Source organism: Mytilus edulis, chromosome 3 (assembly GCF_963676685.1).
Source record: "Mytilus edulis chromosome 3, xbMytEdul2.2, whole genome shotgun sequence".
NCBI classification, from domain to species: Eukaryota; Metazoa; Mollusca; class Bivalvia; order Mytilida; family Mytilidae; genus Mytilus; species Mytilus edulis.
The window spans coordinates 71,462,945-71,480,782 of record NC_092346.1 but is presented as its reverse complement, the minus strand read 5'-3'; the positions used below and the strand labels follow the sequence as shown (position 1 = coordinate 71,480,782).

General features: G+C 32.5%; 1 protein-coding gene across 2 annotated transcripts; it reads right to left on the bottom strand.

Moving 5' to 3' along the window:
- Positions 1 to 2: 2 nt before the first annotated feature.
- On the bottom strand, positions 3 to 16,070 carry LOC139517326 (collagen alpha-6(VI) chain-like). 2 transcript variants are annotated; one of them, XM_071308258.1, is made up of 13 exons: positions 15,939 to 16,070; positions 13,885 to 14,454; positions 11,755 to 12,321; positions 10,993 to 11,553; positions 10,052 to 10,069; positions 9,243 to 9,806; positions 8,526 to 8,555; positions 7,522 to 8,079; positions 5,690 to 6,253; positions 4,747 to 4,803; positions 3,731 to 3,964; positions 1,735 to 1,784; positions 3 to 57 (listed from the first exon to the last, which is right to left on the bottom strand). In XM_071308258.1, exons 1-13 carry the CDS (start codon positions 16,012 to 16,014, stop codon positions 19 to 21), a joined length of 3,888 nt encoding a protein of 1,295 aa, XP_071164359.1. In that variant the 5' UTR covers positions 16,015 to 16,070; the 3' UTR covers positions 3 to 18. The 2 variants fall into 2 exon arrangements, with proteins under 2 accessions (XP_071164359.1, XP_071164360.1); XM_071308259.1 differs by lacking the exon at positions 1,735 to 1,784.
- Between the last annotated feature and the right edge of the window lie 1,768 nt (positions 16,071 to 17,838).

The following is a 17,838-nucleotide window of genomic DNA, read 5'->3' as shown; positions in this document are numbered from 1 at the left end:
TCTTTTATTGTTGTCATTTTATTTTAAGAAACTAACACTGGAGTTTTCATTTCTTTGCTGAAAAAAATGAAAATATACATAAATTTCATAATTAGATAAATATATATATATATATATATATATACATGTATAATTGTTTTTATTCTATCAACTCTTACCATATTTAATTTGCTATTTATTTGAACCAAAAAACAAATCTAAATCTGCAATGTCTAGCGTTTGTGATTTGGTTTATAAATATTGGAATTGGAAAAAAATGACAAAAAGGTTATATATTTCAAATAAGAGATTAGAATAAAGAAATAAATGCGCAATTCTATACGATGTATCACAGCATATATTTTTTTTCTCTGAATAACAGAAATATAATATACTCCTGACAAAATCACAAAAATCCAACAGAAAGTATTAACATCACATGGAAAAATACTATTTCTTACTTAAAAACAAATACTGGCAAATTAGTTACTTTCAAGAGCTAAAAGACAAGTTTTAAATTTTGTATTTTTACTAAAAGTATAGTCCAAACGTTTATACGTATGCTTCACTAAAACTTGCAAACATATAACTGTTTTGCGAGTTATTCAAAGCTGCAGCAGATTTTTAAAAAAAAACATTAAAACTTATTTTACTTGCATCATTATAAATATAATAAACTTTACAAGAGTTTGAACAAAAATTCCAACCGTTTATGATCCAATACAAATCAAATCTTTAAACGAGACAGTTTAAAGTAAGTAAAATAAACTGTACATTTATTTTAATTTGTAGAACATGTACGAACTGGAACACAACATAGCAATTATTTTTCTGAAAAATGCAGAAAACAAATTGATTTTATGTTAGCGGATGCGTAACTCATTGTTCACTAGCATAAAAGGTCCTCGGCCTGAAATTGCACTTTTTTAATAAAATGTATCGTAAGCAAATGTCAACTGCACATTAACTCATTCCAGAAACCAGAATAAGAATTGCTTACACCAGACGCGAGGTCGTCTACAGAAGATCACCAGTAACGTTCCAATAAAAAAAAAACATGTATTAAGGGCATACGATACAGTTACAGTGGAGGTAATGACGTTGCTGACGTAAATTGTTATTTTCGCGACGTCAAACGGTGACTTATCGGGAAAAGATGCAGTTTTCGGCTGATTTTTATCATTCAAACTGATTTAACTTGAAAACGAGTTCATGGACCCCTCTTTTTTAAAATGGCATTTGGTTGGATTACGCAAGAAGATTATATGTACCAATTTTCATGAAAACGTAAATAGTGCATTTTAAAAAAAATTGAATAATATACAGCAAAAAATGACAATTTTTTCCTACATTCATGAATATTTGATAAATTTGAGTTATTTGTAAAAACAAAATGTACAAATTTATGCATTATTTATATAACAATAAATTACAAATAATTTAACAAAAAACAGATCGTGTTTTTCTTTTAAAACAAAAAAGTTATGTATTTCTATCGAAAGGAAAAATACGTCCAAAAATCCGTATTTTGGGGAAATATCTGAAAGTTGAACCTCAATTAACTCAAAAAGTAGCACATGAAGGTATATTTTTTATTACATATTTGATTTAATCAGGTAAAAAATAGCCTACATGCAAATTTTCATCCAAACTTAAATACGGGATCAAAACTGTATCGTATGCCCTTAAGGAACAAACTTAAGACCGATGCTGAGGAGCTTTGTGGACCCCCGAAAAGTTTTGCCAAATACCTACCCCTGAAATTGTTTGCCTTTCGTTAAAATCGCCTGTTACTGTGTTGGGATCTGTAAGAAAAGTAACTAATATAAGGATGCGGGACCGGACATACTTTTTTTTAAAATAGTCATTTATATCAAGGGCAATAAATATACATAATTTTTATTAAATTGTCGCAATACGCATATACAGAACGTATAAAATTCTGACGATCTATAATTGCTATCATTTAACAACTATCATAAACATGTCCGTCCGTCATTTGTTTTCTCTTTTAGCCATCGACATTTAAAAGGGGTCGTTTAGACAAAAGAAACAGAATTAAATGAAAAATTCCCGTAGAAGGCTAATAGCTGCCAAATTTTAGGAAGTAGGTATTTTTTAATCCCTGAAGAATCAAGGTTAAAACAACAACCAATGAGACCTCTCTCAGGAATACTAAACATTTTAGGCAACGACATTCAAAGAAATAATTCTGAAATACCCACTTGCGTCCGGACATTAAGGAGAAATACAGTCATCATCACATTAAAGATTTAATTGCAGACCAAAATCGTCATCTACAAATGCTACTTTCGTTACTAACAAAAACACAAAAACACTAATGACAAAAAGTATGTAAATACCCTTGAATATGACGGATAATTTTTGGTGTACTGGAGATGGGACATTTTGAAAATATCAAAAAATACCCTTGGAAATAATTAATCAGTTTTGGAGTAATTGATTATGACGCCAATTGCCATCAAAAGTGGCAAAATGCTTTACAAATTTAAAGCGTTGAAAAAATATCAAATAAACACGAGGCATTATATGTATATATTGCGTGACCTCAATTGAGCATTTAGTTTTTATATTAACTATCAAATTGCAGGGTTTACCTTATATTGCAACTTAATTTTTTACAGAAGGCTTATTATACTCCCTCAACATTATCTCACATATTCAACGATGACAGATATGCAATAATGTCTGCCTGGCGAACATTTATTGTTTCAAACCACAAATATGTTTGTTTAAGCATTGTACATCACCAAACCAAATAAGTCCATAATCTTGTTTGTTAATTAGGTCTTTCCACCTTTCCATGGAAAGACCTATTGATTTTGTTCTGATTATTATTATTATTATTTTTTATTTTTTTTCTTCCGCCTAAATTTTTTCTTACGTATTGTTGATGTTTCAAAAGATGTCGCTTAGATATTTGGAATATGATATCGTATAGTTTATACGCTTTAAAAATCGCACTGTTTTTCTTGTGGCCACTACTCCTTCGCAACCGTAAAAGATTACGACAAATTTATTTTACCAAATTGCTGGTTACATCTTCAGGATTAGGAAATTTATTTGGACCGAAGCTTTCCAGAGACTCTATATGAGAGTTATTTCCCCTTATGTAAATGATATAAGTATTATGCATTTCTAACTGGTAAACCATAAGTGATAGAGACCTAGGGTCTTCAGATTTGAGGTCCTTGGTCCAAAAAAAAAATGAAAATGAGGTCAAGGTCAAAGGTCAAGTTCATGTTCTAAATTTTGATTTTTGCTTATTTTCACTGATTTTCAAATACCGTATGCCATATCGACAATTAATTTTTCATAAATTGTTCGTTACGACATGTCCTTACTTGTATATTTTGGGTGAAAGGGTGCGCAGACAATAAATGGGAGTTTTTGCCCATCTTACATTTAGGTTTACCCGTAAAGTGATATTACTCTTTAACGAAACATACTAAAGACCTAGGGTTTTTTTATTTAAGATCCTTGGTTTGTGACCTTGAAATTGAGGTCAAGGTCATAGGTTAATAGGACGTTCTAGATTTTGACCTTTGCTTTAAATTGATATTAATACATCATAAAGCCATAGGAACTAACATTTTAAACTGATTTTTCATATTTCAATATCAAAATAGATCTTTACTAGTTGAAAGACCTTCAATTGTTCTCTGAACAATTGGTTTTTAATTCTATTTTAATATTGTGGTTCAACTAACTTAACCAATTCAATTTCTACCTGGTGATGGTGTTAATGCAAATGCTTGTGCAGGTGTTTCACGGTTAGACATCGTTGTTATAGGGTATTCCCGGTTAGGATCTGGGGTTTCAATATTTGGCTGTGTTGGGGCTGGTGTTTCGATGTTTGGCTGAGTTGGGGCTGGTGTTTCGATGTTTGGCTGAGTTGGGGCTGGTGTTTCGATGTTTGGCTGAGTTGGAGCTGGTGTTTCAATGAATGGTTCCGCCGTTGTCACTGAAAACGAATAAACAAAAAATTAAAGTGCAATTTTTATTTATACCAATAATGAAGATGATAGTACAAGAATTGTTATATGACATATTTTTTAACAGAACACGTTGAACTTCAGAGGACGTTTTGAAATGATTCACGTCTCATTCAAAGAATTCGAATTGTATTCTACAAATGTTTTGCCCAAATGTTTCAAGTAAAAGAAAATGTTATATTTAAAGTAGTATACCGCTGTTCGAACTTCATAAATCGATTGAGAAAAAAAACAAATCCGGGTTACAAACTAAAAATGGGGGAAACAAATCAAATAGAAGAGGAGAACTACGACACAACAGAAACACAACACTAACAAGAATGTGTCCTCAGTACACGAATGCCCCACTCGCACTATCATTTTCTATGTTCATTGGACCGTGAAATTGGAGTAATATCTCTAATTTGGCATTAAAATAAGAAAGATCATATCATAGGGAACATGTGTACCAAGTTTGAAGTCGATTGGACTTCAACTTCATCAAAAACTACCTTGACCAAAAACTTTAACCTGAAGCGGGACAGATGGACGAACGGACGGACGGACGGACGCACAGACGAAAGGACGCACAGACCAGAAAACATAATGCCCCTCTACTATCGTAGGTGGGGCATAAAAAGCATATGTCTGTTAGAATATAAGACTGCATTTAATGCAAAATCAAACTTATCAAGACAAAATTCAAACTTCCAATAACCGTCACCATTACTTCCTCAATGACTATTGCATTATTAATATAAAAAGATGTTACCTGTTGTGGCAACTGTAGTCGTAGGTAATGTGGTTGGCGGCAAAGTTGTTTTTAATGCTGAAAAAAAATGAAATTGTAGGTTTCAATAAGATGCTAAGTAAAAGTATATTTTTCAAGTATTTTTCGTAAAGATACATTTTGCTCCTTTTTTCATTATAGCCAGGTATATGCACCATAATGTGTAGTTTTTACCCTCTCTATCTCGGTATTATCCAAAACTTATTCTTTAAAACACTTCGTGGAGACGCATATGTGCACTTCATTAAATGCGTTTGTTTTTGCCAATGTCTTGATAGCAAAGACATGAAAATGTATTATATATTGAATTAGCCCGGATCTATATCTATTATATTCTGTAAAAATCAACCAGATATGTCATGGTCAGTAGAGCTACTTGCAAATAGTACCAGTGCTGAGAAGAATTTTCTACTATCGACTTGTATGTTTCACAAATACACCTCTTGAACACGACACACATGTATCTGCCCAACCTTTACATTTTCTACATATATTCGACCTTCGTACTGAATAACTATTTTCTTATATTTTTTTTAGAAAAAGTGAGAAAAATGGACTCTTTAGTCGATTGATTTAAGTTTTATGCAGTTTATGTTTTACTTTTGCGCATCTATCTATTTTTGTCTTATGCATCAAGTATCTACTGTCCCTAAGTAAAACAATACGGGAAAGCGATTCGTATTCCTCGAAGATAGACACAATGGGGTATAAAACTATAAGAATAGTTATTATCTCCACTTCAATATTCCCAGCTGTAATAAGGTTGCGAATGCATCTATTTCTTTTTATTTTCTGCATTTTGGTTGGGTTGTTGTCTCTTTGATACATTCACGTTTTTATTCTCAATTTGATAGTGCAACATTTCATCAACATCTTTTTTTAAATTATTTTATAATTTAACATAACACTAAATTCTCCGTCTTACCATCACATGTAGCACTTTTGACTTCTTGTTGAATCTGTTGTAGAGTGATAAAATCTTGAGTATTAAACACGTGTTTAGAGTCGGTGGCTATTACGTTTAATTCGTTCTTATCTATGCCGCTACCAACTCCAATGGCTATTACAATAGCGTTCTCCTGTTTAAGAAGTGCTGCCTGTGCTGCAGTCAGATTTTTGTTTGTTGATGCTCCATCTGTAAGGACTATTATAAAGTGTTTTGAAGAGTTTCGTGCTCCGTGCGAAGGGAGGAGATGTTGTTGTCTAATCATCTGTAATGCATCACCAGTCGCTGTAGTGCCTGTTACATATGTGGCCTTTTGAATAGCATCTAGGGTAGATTGTTTGTCCCCGTATTGATTAAGGAAGAACTCATTATGAGCAGTTGATCCGAATGTGACCAATCCGAACTGGACATTGTTTGGGCCGACCGGTAGATCATTTACAAAACGAGACATGAAATTCAGCTCATTTTGAAAGTCTACACTTGATTCACTGGATGAAGCATCCAGAGCAAATATAATATCAGCACGTTGTACAAATCCACATGCTGTAATAAATTAGATGTTTGTTTAGATAAATTGAAGAGGTTCCTGTGATAAATGTTAATCATAAGGATTATACATACTATGAATATCTCTTTAAGAAATTGTTGTAAATGATCAAAATATGGGTCCATTTCAATAAAGCCTTCCTTATGACTTACAACTTATCGATAAAATGATTCAATGTCAACAACAAAAATGGACAGACCAATGTATGAATGTATGCAGCAATTAGAAGTATACATTACATACTGGTTAAATTAAAACTATGAAGAGATGTGTACATTTTGGATTATTTCTGAGTCTATTACTCGATATAGAAATTATAACTAGTATCCTTATTTACTCTTTCCCTGCTGATATTTGAAGAAAAAAAATAGTTTTGCTGAACCCGTAGTATCCATCATTTAAATCAAGTTTCTAAATATTACTTGCAACTGAACAGGCAATTTGTTGATTGTTAGGTATTTGATATATCATCATGAATTGCTTAAACTTCAGGCATCTTACAAAATGCATAAGTTTGGAAATGCCTGTAACCATGAAGAATACCGTGCAAGGGCTGTATACCCAGCCAATGTCGTTAAAAACTTCCATTTGTTGTACATATATACGTTTTGTACACTTTGACCATTAAGAAATTGGAAGTATAATGCTGCACTATGTAACCTGATTTTATGTAAGAAGAGAGACAACTATCGTTTCGTTACATCGTTGGCTTTAAAATATGCGACTTTTAACGTTCAGGATGAAGGTAAATCCAGTAAAAACACTTCGGACGCATGAAAATTTTGCATTCTTCCGTACTTCATACTAGCATATGAATGCTTGTGCATCTGTCTTATAGTTTTACATTAAAGATTGAAAAAATCGTTCTAAGATGTCTCTAAATACTGTTTTTAATAGATTTATGAAAAAGCTACCAAAGAATCGTACTTTTTCGAAACGTAAACATAGAATCGAACAAATTAGATTTTTGTTTGTTTGGAAGGTGCAGATTTTTTTTATTGTCATCCCTCGTGTACACCTCTAATTCCTTGTCTGGAAGGAGGGCATTTAACTTCGGGGTATGGTTTTCTCCTTAAAAATATTCTGATCCCCTATTTGATTAAGAATATATTGTGGTCAAGTAGATGACCAAAACATCCCGACTCAGACAAAATAAGACATAGTCGACCCACCTTTGAAGTCAAATGGTTGCTTCCTTAATGATACTCAACAGAAAAATAGGATGACACTGATTTTCTTATAAATTCATCGATAATTTACTTACATTGACAGGCAGCAAATGCTATCTCTGACTTGATAGCTGTCAAAGAATTAAATCCAGCAACTGTAAACATATGCGAGGAGTCCGACGCAATATCGAGTAACTCATTTCGGTCCACGGAGGATCCGATTCCAATAGAAATAACTTTGACACCAGGCATTGTTTTCAGTTTATTTGCTTCTGTGACTGTATTTGTGTGTGAATAAGATTTGCCATCTGTGAGAACAACAACAATCTTCTGAACATTTGGTCGACCACCATGAGTGAAGGCTGTTGTACGAGCATACTTCAATGCATCGTCGGTATATGTCAGTCCACCATCATAATATACGCTGGTAATGGCAGCCACCAGTTGACTTGTACTTTTGTATTGGTCAAGTCGTATACGTTCATGGACAGAAGTTGAAAAGGTAGCTACTCCTATTTGTATATTAGCCGGTCCGATTACATACTGACTGGCAAAATCTTTTACAAACTGTAGTTGTTTTTTAAAGTTGGTTGGTGTAACACTTCCAGATGAATCCAGGAGAAAGTAAATATCTGCTGGTTGAGATCCACACTCTGTAATAAATTTTTAAAAAGTGATCAATCAAAACACAAACCTGAATAGCATATACTCAACTCATGTGACACGCCGAATTGGAACTGAACAGAAACGAGTTTTGTATTCGTGCTTATACACTTACAATGCAGAGCAGGAAATCAAATCATTTGTGGAAAAAAAATATATAGAAGTAATGAAAATCAAGTTACATCATAAAACATTAATTCATTTCAAACTAAAACACCGCGATATTCTAAGATATACAATTTGCAAGTTTATCAATGTAGTTTAATGTAAATATGGGAATCTTTTATAGAACTATAAAAGAACAAAAAAAAGTATAAAATACTGCGTAACTTTGTCTTTTTGTGGTATTTTCTCTTAAAGTAAATTGACGTGATTCCATTGTTAAATACACTTCCATGTCTTATCACAACTACTTTTATAAGTAATATAAACAAACCTGGATCGACGGTTGGTGGAGGTGTTGGCACTGTAAAAGAAAATTAAAATGTTTGTTAATTAATCAACACAAATACCTAATAATTATAAAATGTAAAAGAAACCTTGACAGCAATTGTCAAAAGTCATATTTTAATGCTTTATCTACTGTTTGAGAATGCATTTTTACCTGTAAATATCTGGGGGGGGGGGGGGGGTCATTACTCGGGACAAATTAGAGCTTGATATACTTATTATCACATAGAAAAACTTTTGTTGAAGACTATTTTGCCCTCAGCTTGTGTTTTACTTTTTGTATTGTTGGGCTGCTGTTTCATAGACGTTTACCTCACATCTCCTTGTATGTGACATTGCAAAATGCATTTTTTTATATGAATCACGATTTTTCTTAATTAGCAAACAATATGTGTTATAGAAAGAGGTCGAGCCAATTTCATTTGTAATTGTTTGTTTACTCCCAGGGTCAAAATGTAAAAGTTGTTAAGGTCTTTGTAATTTGATTATCAAAGATTGTATATCATTTACTTAAATAATTACAAATATTGATGCATGTCATATTTCATTAAATTAAAATTTAATTAAGGCGCTGTGATACTGTTAATTACGGTAAAGGTTGAAATACTTTACGAAACTGGCACTAATGTGAATAAAATGCAGGGGAAATTAGCCCTCCTCTTTGATAAACAACTTTTGCATAATCATTTCATTATAAACTTACTAGCACACGCTGCTTGATTTAGTTCGTACTGTATACCATTCAAAGCATCAAAGCCAGATACTTGGTACACGTGATGTGGACTGTCAGCGATGGTTTGAAGCTCATGGGTATTAACGTTGCTGCCAATACCTATAGCAAATACTGTTGCTCCTGTATCGTGCAGTTGTTTTGCTTGAGATGTAGTGGAACTTGGACTACTGGATTGTCCGTCAGTGAGCACAACCACGATTTGATTAGCTTTAGCTCTCTGTCCATGACTAGAACCATGTACATAGAAAAGTCTGGCATACTGTAATCCTTTGTCTGTATGGGTTGAGCCGCTGTTGTAGGGAATTGAATTCAGTTTGTTAAGTACCGACGCCTGGTCATGATAAGTGTTAAAATAAAACTGGTTAGATGCGTACGTACTGAAGGTTACTAATCCAATCTGAACGTTATTTGGTCCTATCTGGTATCGTTTCACAAAATCTTTAACGAAATCCACTTGTTTTTGGAAGTTGGCACTACCTTCACTGCTAGATGCGTCTAGGACGAATACCACATCTGCCGTTGCTGCACCACAAACTATCAATATACCACATGTTTATTCTTTATAGTAAGTAACCAATAATAAGTTAGTTATAAATAAATTATTCATCTCCCCTAATAAAAAATAATAACAAAAAGAAATATTGTAGTTTGCAAACAACCCTTTAGATCTATTTACTTTCATTTTATGCATTTTTTGTGAATATGTAATAAACTATTTTATGGAAATTCTTACAAGTGACTAGCACTGATAAAAACGAGTTATGTGTATCTATACTTACGGCCTAATGGAGTTTCATCTGTAATATAAAAAAACGGAGGTCATACAAAAGCTGTCTTGAGTATAATGTTTACCATGATAATAGAAACTGGCTGTATACACCTTATCGCTAATCCCGGCTGACCCGGTCGCTTGAAATTTTGACGCATACAACAATCACTTTTTCATTGTGGCGTCAGATATTTTGTTTTATGACGTCAAAATTTTACGGGAACCTGTGTGATGGCTATGGCGGACAAATAGCGATAAGGTGTATAAGGATACTTCCATTCCTGCTATATTATACGTTCTATTTGTTAGGTTGAAAATGTTCCTTACGTTTTCTATTCATTTATTTTCTGTTGAGGAACATTCAAACATCTAAAATATCTGTCATCCGTGCATCAAATTTTGTCGCATAAAATAATATAAAACTTGAATATGTTTAACATTATAAAACAAATATATTACAATCTCAGAAGAAAATTCATTTTGTGGAAATGAAAGGTCGTGATTTTGGAATATATATTCAAGATTTGTGCTATTAGTATACTCCATTTTATTTTCCTGCACTTTAAACCTAAAATATGAGCCCATTTTGACAGTTTTGAAGCTTGTTTCAAAATACGTTACATATGAAAAACTTACGGAAATTTTATACACTTAATGTGACTGATATGTTACAAAATATTGTCATTAAGTTGTGTCCTTAAAGTACATTCTTTCTGATTCTTTTAAGATTTTGGCATTGTAAACTCAAAGATAGAAGGTTCTTTCCGACTCTTGTACATCGTCTGCTTAATCTTGGTGTATGTTCAATTTAGATACAACTAGTCAACATACTATTTCAATAGACATTCGTGGGAAGTCTTAAACGTTAGGGATTGAGTATTTCAAATATTCAAAATAAACACAGAATAAATGCAAACTATCTACAAAAATATATAAAAAAATGAACATTACCTTTACATGTCTGTTTTTCAAGTTCTAATGCTATATCTTTCAAAGCGCTGAAGTTTGCAACAGTAAATGCGTGTCCTGGATCTGTGGCAATGGTTACGAGTTCGTCTTTATTGACTGAACTTCCGATTCCAATAGATATAACTTTAATATCAGTTTTGTGGAGATTTCTTGCCTGAATTGCGGTGTCTGGTGGAGACTGAGACTGACCATCGGTCAAAACTATAAGAACTTTTGGAATACCATCTCGTGCCCCATGTGCTTTCGTAAAGCTACTGTTTTTAGCAAAACTTAGGGCTTCTGCTGTATTCGTTCCACCCTGGGTGTATGGAACGTTTTGAAGAGCATTTAAAACATCACTTAGATTGGAATAAGTATTCAGCCAAAACTGGTTTTGTGGATTACTCGAAAAAGTAGCTAGTCCTATCTGCACCGCATCTGGACCAATGAAAAATCTGGAGCTAAAATTTGAAACAAATTGGAGCTGTGTTTCAAAGTTTGTTGATCCTTCACTCGAAGACGAATCCAGGAGAAAAACAATATCGGCCTTTGCTCCACGGCATTCTGAAAGTAATAAATTAACGAATAATACCATTATTTATATCAATATATTCTGTCTTATTATTCAACCTTTCTTATTTTTTGTATAGGAAATTCGTTATTAAGATCAAATTGACTTTTATTGCAGAATTACAAAAGATAACGAAATATGTAAAGATCCCTAACTTAAAAATAAATATTCATATACCATATGCATTAATTTACCATTTGTTTTACAAGCTGTCTTTTCTAAACTGGTCTGTAGAGTTGCTAAAGCATCAAAGTTGGCGACTTGAAATACATGGTTATTATCAGTAGCTATCTGCGTCAGTTCATTGGTATTTGCCCCGCTTCCGACTCCAATGGCAATTACTTCCGGTCCAGCCTTATGTAAATTCTTTGCCGCTTGTAACGTTTGGGGTGGGTATGTTGATTGCCCATCAGTCAAAAAGATCACAATATGAGCTGCATCTTGTCTTCCGCCATTGGCTATTGAAAAACTGTCGTTTGTTACTTGGTTTAAGGCTAGATGAGTATTTGTTGTTCCCGTATGAAATTTAATTTTAGATATCGCGGATATAACAGAAGTTTTTGTAGAATACTGGTTTAATTTGAATTCCTTGTAAACTTGGTCAGAAAATGAAAGGACGGAAAATTGTGTATTTGTTGGTCCAACAGTGAACTGTCTCACCGTATTTTTGACAAAGTCCAACTGCTTTTGAAAGTCGATTGTTCCAATACTACTGCTTGCATCGAGTACAAATACAATATCTGCCTTTTTCTTTGAACAAACTGGAAGAAATACAAGAATCAAACATCTAGCAAATTTCAATTTGAAACAAATTTATGTTATATTGGGTATATTAACTATTGTACATAATTTGTGGTTTAATGCGTGTCTGACTTTGTTATAAACGATTGGTATACACGAATTACACAATGTTTGTGAAATTTCTGTCTATATGATTTTTTTAAATTATAATTATGCCATAAATATGAAAGAATACTAGTACTTTACTGAGCGAGATTTGTTAATGATCCTTTTCATTATACATTATAGAAAAATGTTCATGGAACAAAACATGTTGATAAATGAACATTGTTGTAAGAAAATGGTATCACTTTTGGGTAAACGATTATAAAAAGGAAGTGTAAATGAGAGTTTACAAGGTGTAAGACCACCAATTACTTCCTCCAATTTAGAACGTATGTAAAAGTAGCTCTACTCTGACACAAAATAGTGCTTTTGATGTCCTTATTTACTTAAACTAACCAACAAATTTGCAGAAATGAAACTTTTGGTGAAAGAGAAATATATCTAGACCCTTTTGAGTCAAAATTTACTTGTCTATGAGTTTGCATTAAAAATTGAGGATTGATGCGTTCCATAGTATACTAATTTAAGATTTCCAGAAAACCAGTTTGTTTGGGTTTTTTTTGGAGTACCTCTGTTTCGAAGGTCAGTTATTTTGTTAGAAGGCTTTAAAGGTATTGTGAAAATTGGCATATAGAAAGCTGATACATGAAAAATTCAGGATATACCTGGTTTTTATGAAGTTAAACTTAGGGTAAAATATTTAGAAAGCTGTGAAAATTGCAAAATTTGGTTGAACAGATAGAGATTTTTAATTGGTGGTCTGACACCTACAAAGGAAGTCCGCACATGTGTTTTTGTCCTCAGTATGCTCAAAAGTTTGCCGTTAAGACGTTTTATTGCCAAAGACAAAATTTTAATATAACAAAAGCAAGCAACAGTCAATGTGTGGTAATTTTCTTATATCAAATTATAAACATCTACATGTAAACAATCAATTCCCATACTTACAATGTACTGTATATATTGGAAAGAAGCCAAATAATTTACTGCCAAAAGATAGCTTATCAATTTTACAATGACTAAAGACAATATCGACAGAGACAGTTGCAAACATAGGAAATGCGTGCCTTTTTTATGGACGAAACGAAATAAAGCGGGATAAGAAGATGTGGTATATAATTTCCTATAAGACAACTCTCCTGCAGAGATCAAATGAAATAAACAATTATAGGTTTTTATAATAAGGGTCAAATTATAATTCCGGCCGTTAGTTTTCACGTTTAAATTGATTTACATGTGTCAATTTGTACCTTTTATATATTTCTATGTGGTATGGTATTTGCTCTTCATTTGGCCGTATGGTTACCTATTATATAGTTGATAACTTTTACACCAATTTTATTTCTGGTGAGGGTAGTTGCCTTATTTGCAATCATTTATTCTTTTTTTTTTAATGATGATGACCAGAACTGTGTTAATTTGTCTTTCATCTTTTTGTAAATGAATAACAAAAAAGCTACACAAAATAAACATTCTACCTAATGATGGTGGTTGGCATGCAGCTTGTTGAATTTGTGTCTCTATAGTCCTTAGTGCATCGAAGCTTGCCACCTTAAAAGCATGTTGTTTGTCGCTAGCAATTGTTTCAAGTTCTTGTGACCCTATCCCGCTCCCAATTCCTATAGAAATCACTTGTGCTCCTGCTAAATGTAGATCTTCTGCTGCAGTTTTTGTTTTTGCTGGATCTGTCGACTGGCCATCTGTCAAAACTATGACGACTTTTTCAGCGTCTGGTCGTCCGCCATTTGAAGGAAGAAATGAGTTTTGTCGGACAAAATCTAACGCTAAGTGTGTGTTTGTTATTCCCTGTTGATATGTGATTTTGTTAATTGCATTTCTAAGGCTATAACTGCTAATATATTCATTTAACCAAATTTCATTTTTAACACTGGACGCAAAAGTTACGACACTAAATTGATTTCTACTGGAACCTACAGAAAACCTGCTGACAAAATCTCGAACAAAGTTTAGCTGTTTCTGGAAATTTGTGCTACCTTCACTACTAGATGCGTCAAGAACAAATACTATATCTGCCTTAGATGGACAATCTGGAAAATATAAACATAGACCACGACATCAAGAACTTCAGGGTTATCCAAAAGAAAGCAACTATTGATATTTGAACAAGTTATAAAAATAGTCATCAAAATAATTTAGACTGCTGCAGTCAAAAGAACTAAATTCTTTCTGAACAGTTGAAATACAAAAAACAACAAAATATTACTAGTCATCTTTATTTGAATGCATTAATGCGCGCAAATAGGATTGAATGATATATGCAACTATGTATTAAACTGAAACTTATTTATATCATATCTTGATAAGGACATAATAATGACTATTTCTTTCGGCTGAGTTGTTCTCCATTTTCTAATATCTCTAGTTGGTAGATTTTCTATCATGTATATAATCATATTTGTTTGAGGATAGCTTTTTGCGCGGTACTCGCCTACAGTGCTATTGGGTTTTTTTTCAAACACAAGGTCTACCGTTAAAACATAACTATTTTTGATAGGCTATACCATCGTTTACTTGTAACTAGATGTATATTGAAGAAACATTAAGTGTCAAAAGTGATACTAAAATATTTTTTTATTCTTTTTTTTTTATTCTTATTTATTTCATGTCCAAAGGAAATTGCATTTCACCGTTCTATCAATTTAAATGTTCAGTTAAAAAGGAGTAGGTTCAGTAAGACCCCATTTTGGCCCCAAAATATAGCAGTTTTGCAAAATTGTGAAAATGTTATCCTTTAGCTATTTTTTGGAAAGTAGAATGCTTCTGCTACACAAATATGGTTTGTTTTTGACAATACAATGCACATATATCGGGTACTAACATCATTAAGTCATGCTAAATTACTGAAATCTTCACAATTTTAGCATTTTGGTTAAATTTTAGACGGTTTCCGTCTCAAATGAAAGTGGCCGCATTCGTGTTCATTCATAATATTGGAATGTAAGTTGTATTTAATGATAATACATGACATATATAAAGGTTGAGGATGAACACGGATGCGGCCACTTTCATTTTTGACAAAAACCATCTGAAAAGTGACTATTTTTTGCATATTTGATAGATTTTTCATATTTTTGCTTGAATCGGAGGGTTTTTAATGACTTAATCAGCTAAAATCTTTCACATATACTAATTGAATCAATTGAAATAGACATTTAAGTGTTTAAAAAGTGTCCAAAATCTTTCGTTGGATGAACCTGAAATTTGAGGCCAAAATCGGCCCTTACGGACTCCTTTGAATAAATTGTTCTTAAATTCTGCATAAGATTTTTAATGTATGTTCAATATGCATGATATATGTTAATCAATAATAACATTAAAAAACGTGCAGTAGATGAAAACGAAAAAGAAAATACAATTAAATTCATCAGACATGACAGAAAGACAAAAAAACATGGCCCAATTACATTTCAAATGATTTCATTCTATTATACAAACAGAAAGATGTATTTTCTACTTTCTTGTTTACGCCAATGGTCAGCAATCTAAATGCATTGTTCCTCTAAACACTTACTTGACGTTGAGAATTGTCCATAGCCATTTATAACGAACAGAGAGAGAAAAATTACCAAAACTGGTGAGATATACATGACACCAATCCAATGTAAATTCCTTTTAGATAATGAGAAGTATACAGCCAGACCGACTACTGATAAGAACATTCATAACCTCTCAATAGTAGATTTAAAAAGTATACTCATTGGTTAATTCCTTGTTTGGATTTCCTTTTTTTCTATTCTTTGGGGGGGGGGGGGGGATGTGTGCAATTTATTCAATTCGGATCCAAACCAAAAATGTACATGTCTACAATCTCATTTTGTAAACAATTGAAGTTATATTGGGGATATGTGGACATTTTTTATGGAATGAAACGAAATATTTATGCATATAATTAAACTACCATAATTATTGTGCATTTGGGACATATTTGAAGGTATAAACCATAGAAGTTTACTCATCTATGAAGATTTGGGGTTTTAGGCAAGTGTCTACAATATAACACCATTTCTATGATATATATGCATTATCCATATTCATTCTCATGCACCAATGCTTTAAGATGTAAGCTTACAATGAAACCATTAGAATGTATTAGATTATACGTGTTCATATATATGCAGTACAGAGATACCAAGATGGTAATAAAATATTCATAATACGAGAGGTCTTGTTGTTAGCTTAACACCTGCCAACTCTGTATATGGAACATTTGATAAAAGAAATTGTCCAGAATAAGGGGTCTATAAGTAGGTCAGTCTATATATTGGCACGAATCTATCAGTCCGGATAAGAAATGTAAAGTCCCATATTACATCACAATATTAAGCATGATCAACAATTACTCGTCTACATGGCAAAGGTATATATAAAAGGTAATTTGAACTACATTTGTAATGCGTCTGAGGAATGCCAACCGTTGAACTTTTTTTAAAAGTCAATTAGATGGCTATCATACAACCCACTCCGTAATAAATAATATAATTATTTTTGTCAGAATTTTTCATGAAAATAGAAACCAGGATATTTTATGCTCAATAAAATATTTGGGAGATGTAAATGTAAGTGCAAGACTAATACAACAATAGTTTTGTTGCAGCACAAGATGTAACAGCTACATTAACCAAAACATATAAATATGGACTTATCAGAATTTGCCAGTTTTTTTTATGTTTTACTGACACTGAATAACATAAACTAGTAAATTGTCTTTCTGTTCTTAAAACATAATTTGGTACTTTTATTACCATTCTTAATTTAAATTAATTAATTAATTAATTAATTAATTAGGGCATACATCAACCGTAAATAATAATAACAGTTTCAGAAAGACAACTGCAATCTAAAATACATCTAGAGATCAACATACGAGCTTCAAAAATAGACAAGTTAAGAGGTTTCCATTGATATAATTCACTATTTGAATGGTATTGTGTATATCGTGAGTTTAAGATAAGTAATTTTAATAAAACAAAAAAGATCCTCATGATCGCCGATCAGTTAAATATATAGTTGGCTGTTTAATTTTTTTTCTTATTATAGTTTGATGTGGAGAGCACGCTGCAGATCTAAGTTCAATTCGAATCTACATGTATAATCATATTTATGACGTAATAAGTTCAAAACTAGAATAGCAGTTCAGAAAGTAGAAGACATGATCTTATAAATGAGCAGAACTACATTAAGTTTAACATCGCCAGATCTACAAGTGTCTGTCCCAAGTCTTGTACGCGTTCGTGGATAAATAACTAATTACTTTTTTTTCTTATAAGAGTTTGATGTGGAGAGAGCGATGCAGACCTAAAAGAGTTTCCGTTTCATTCATATTTTAAAGAAAAAGGATGATACGTAAGCAATCTAATTAAAAACCGATCTCTCATCGCTCCTGTTTCTGATATGTCGCGTGGGAGATCTAA

Bases quoted from the DNA above. Each gene is read 5' to 3' on its own strand.
- LOC139517326 (XM_071308258.1), bottom strand. From the start codon at position 16,014: ATGTATATCTCACCAGTTTTGGTAATTTTTCTCTCTCTGTTCGTTATA. The intron at 12,322-13,884 runs GTAGAATGTTTA...TATTTCTTCCAG, and splicing joins ATGCCAACCACCATCATTAG to TTTGTTCAAAGAAAAAGGCA. The intron at 6,254-7,521 runs GTAAGTAAATTA...AATTTATTACAG, and splicing joins AGCATTTGCTGCCTGTCAAT to CATGTGGATTTGTACAACGT.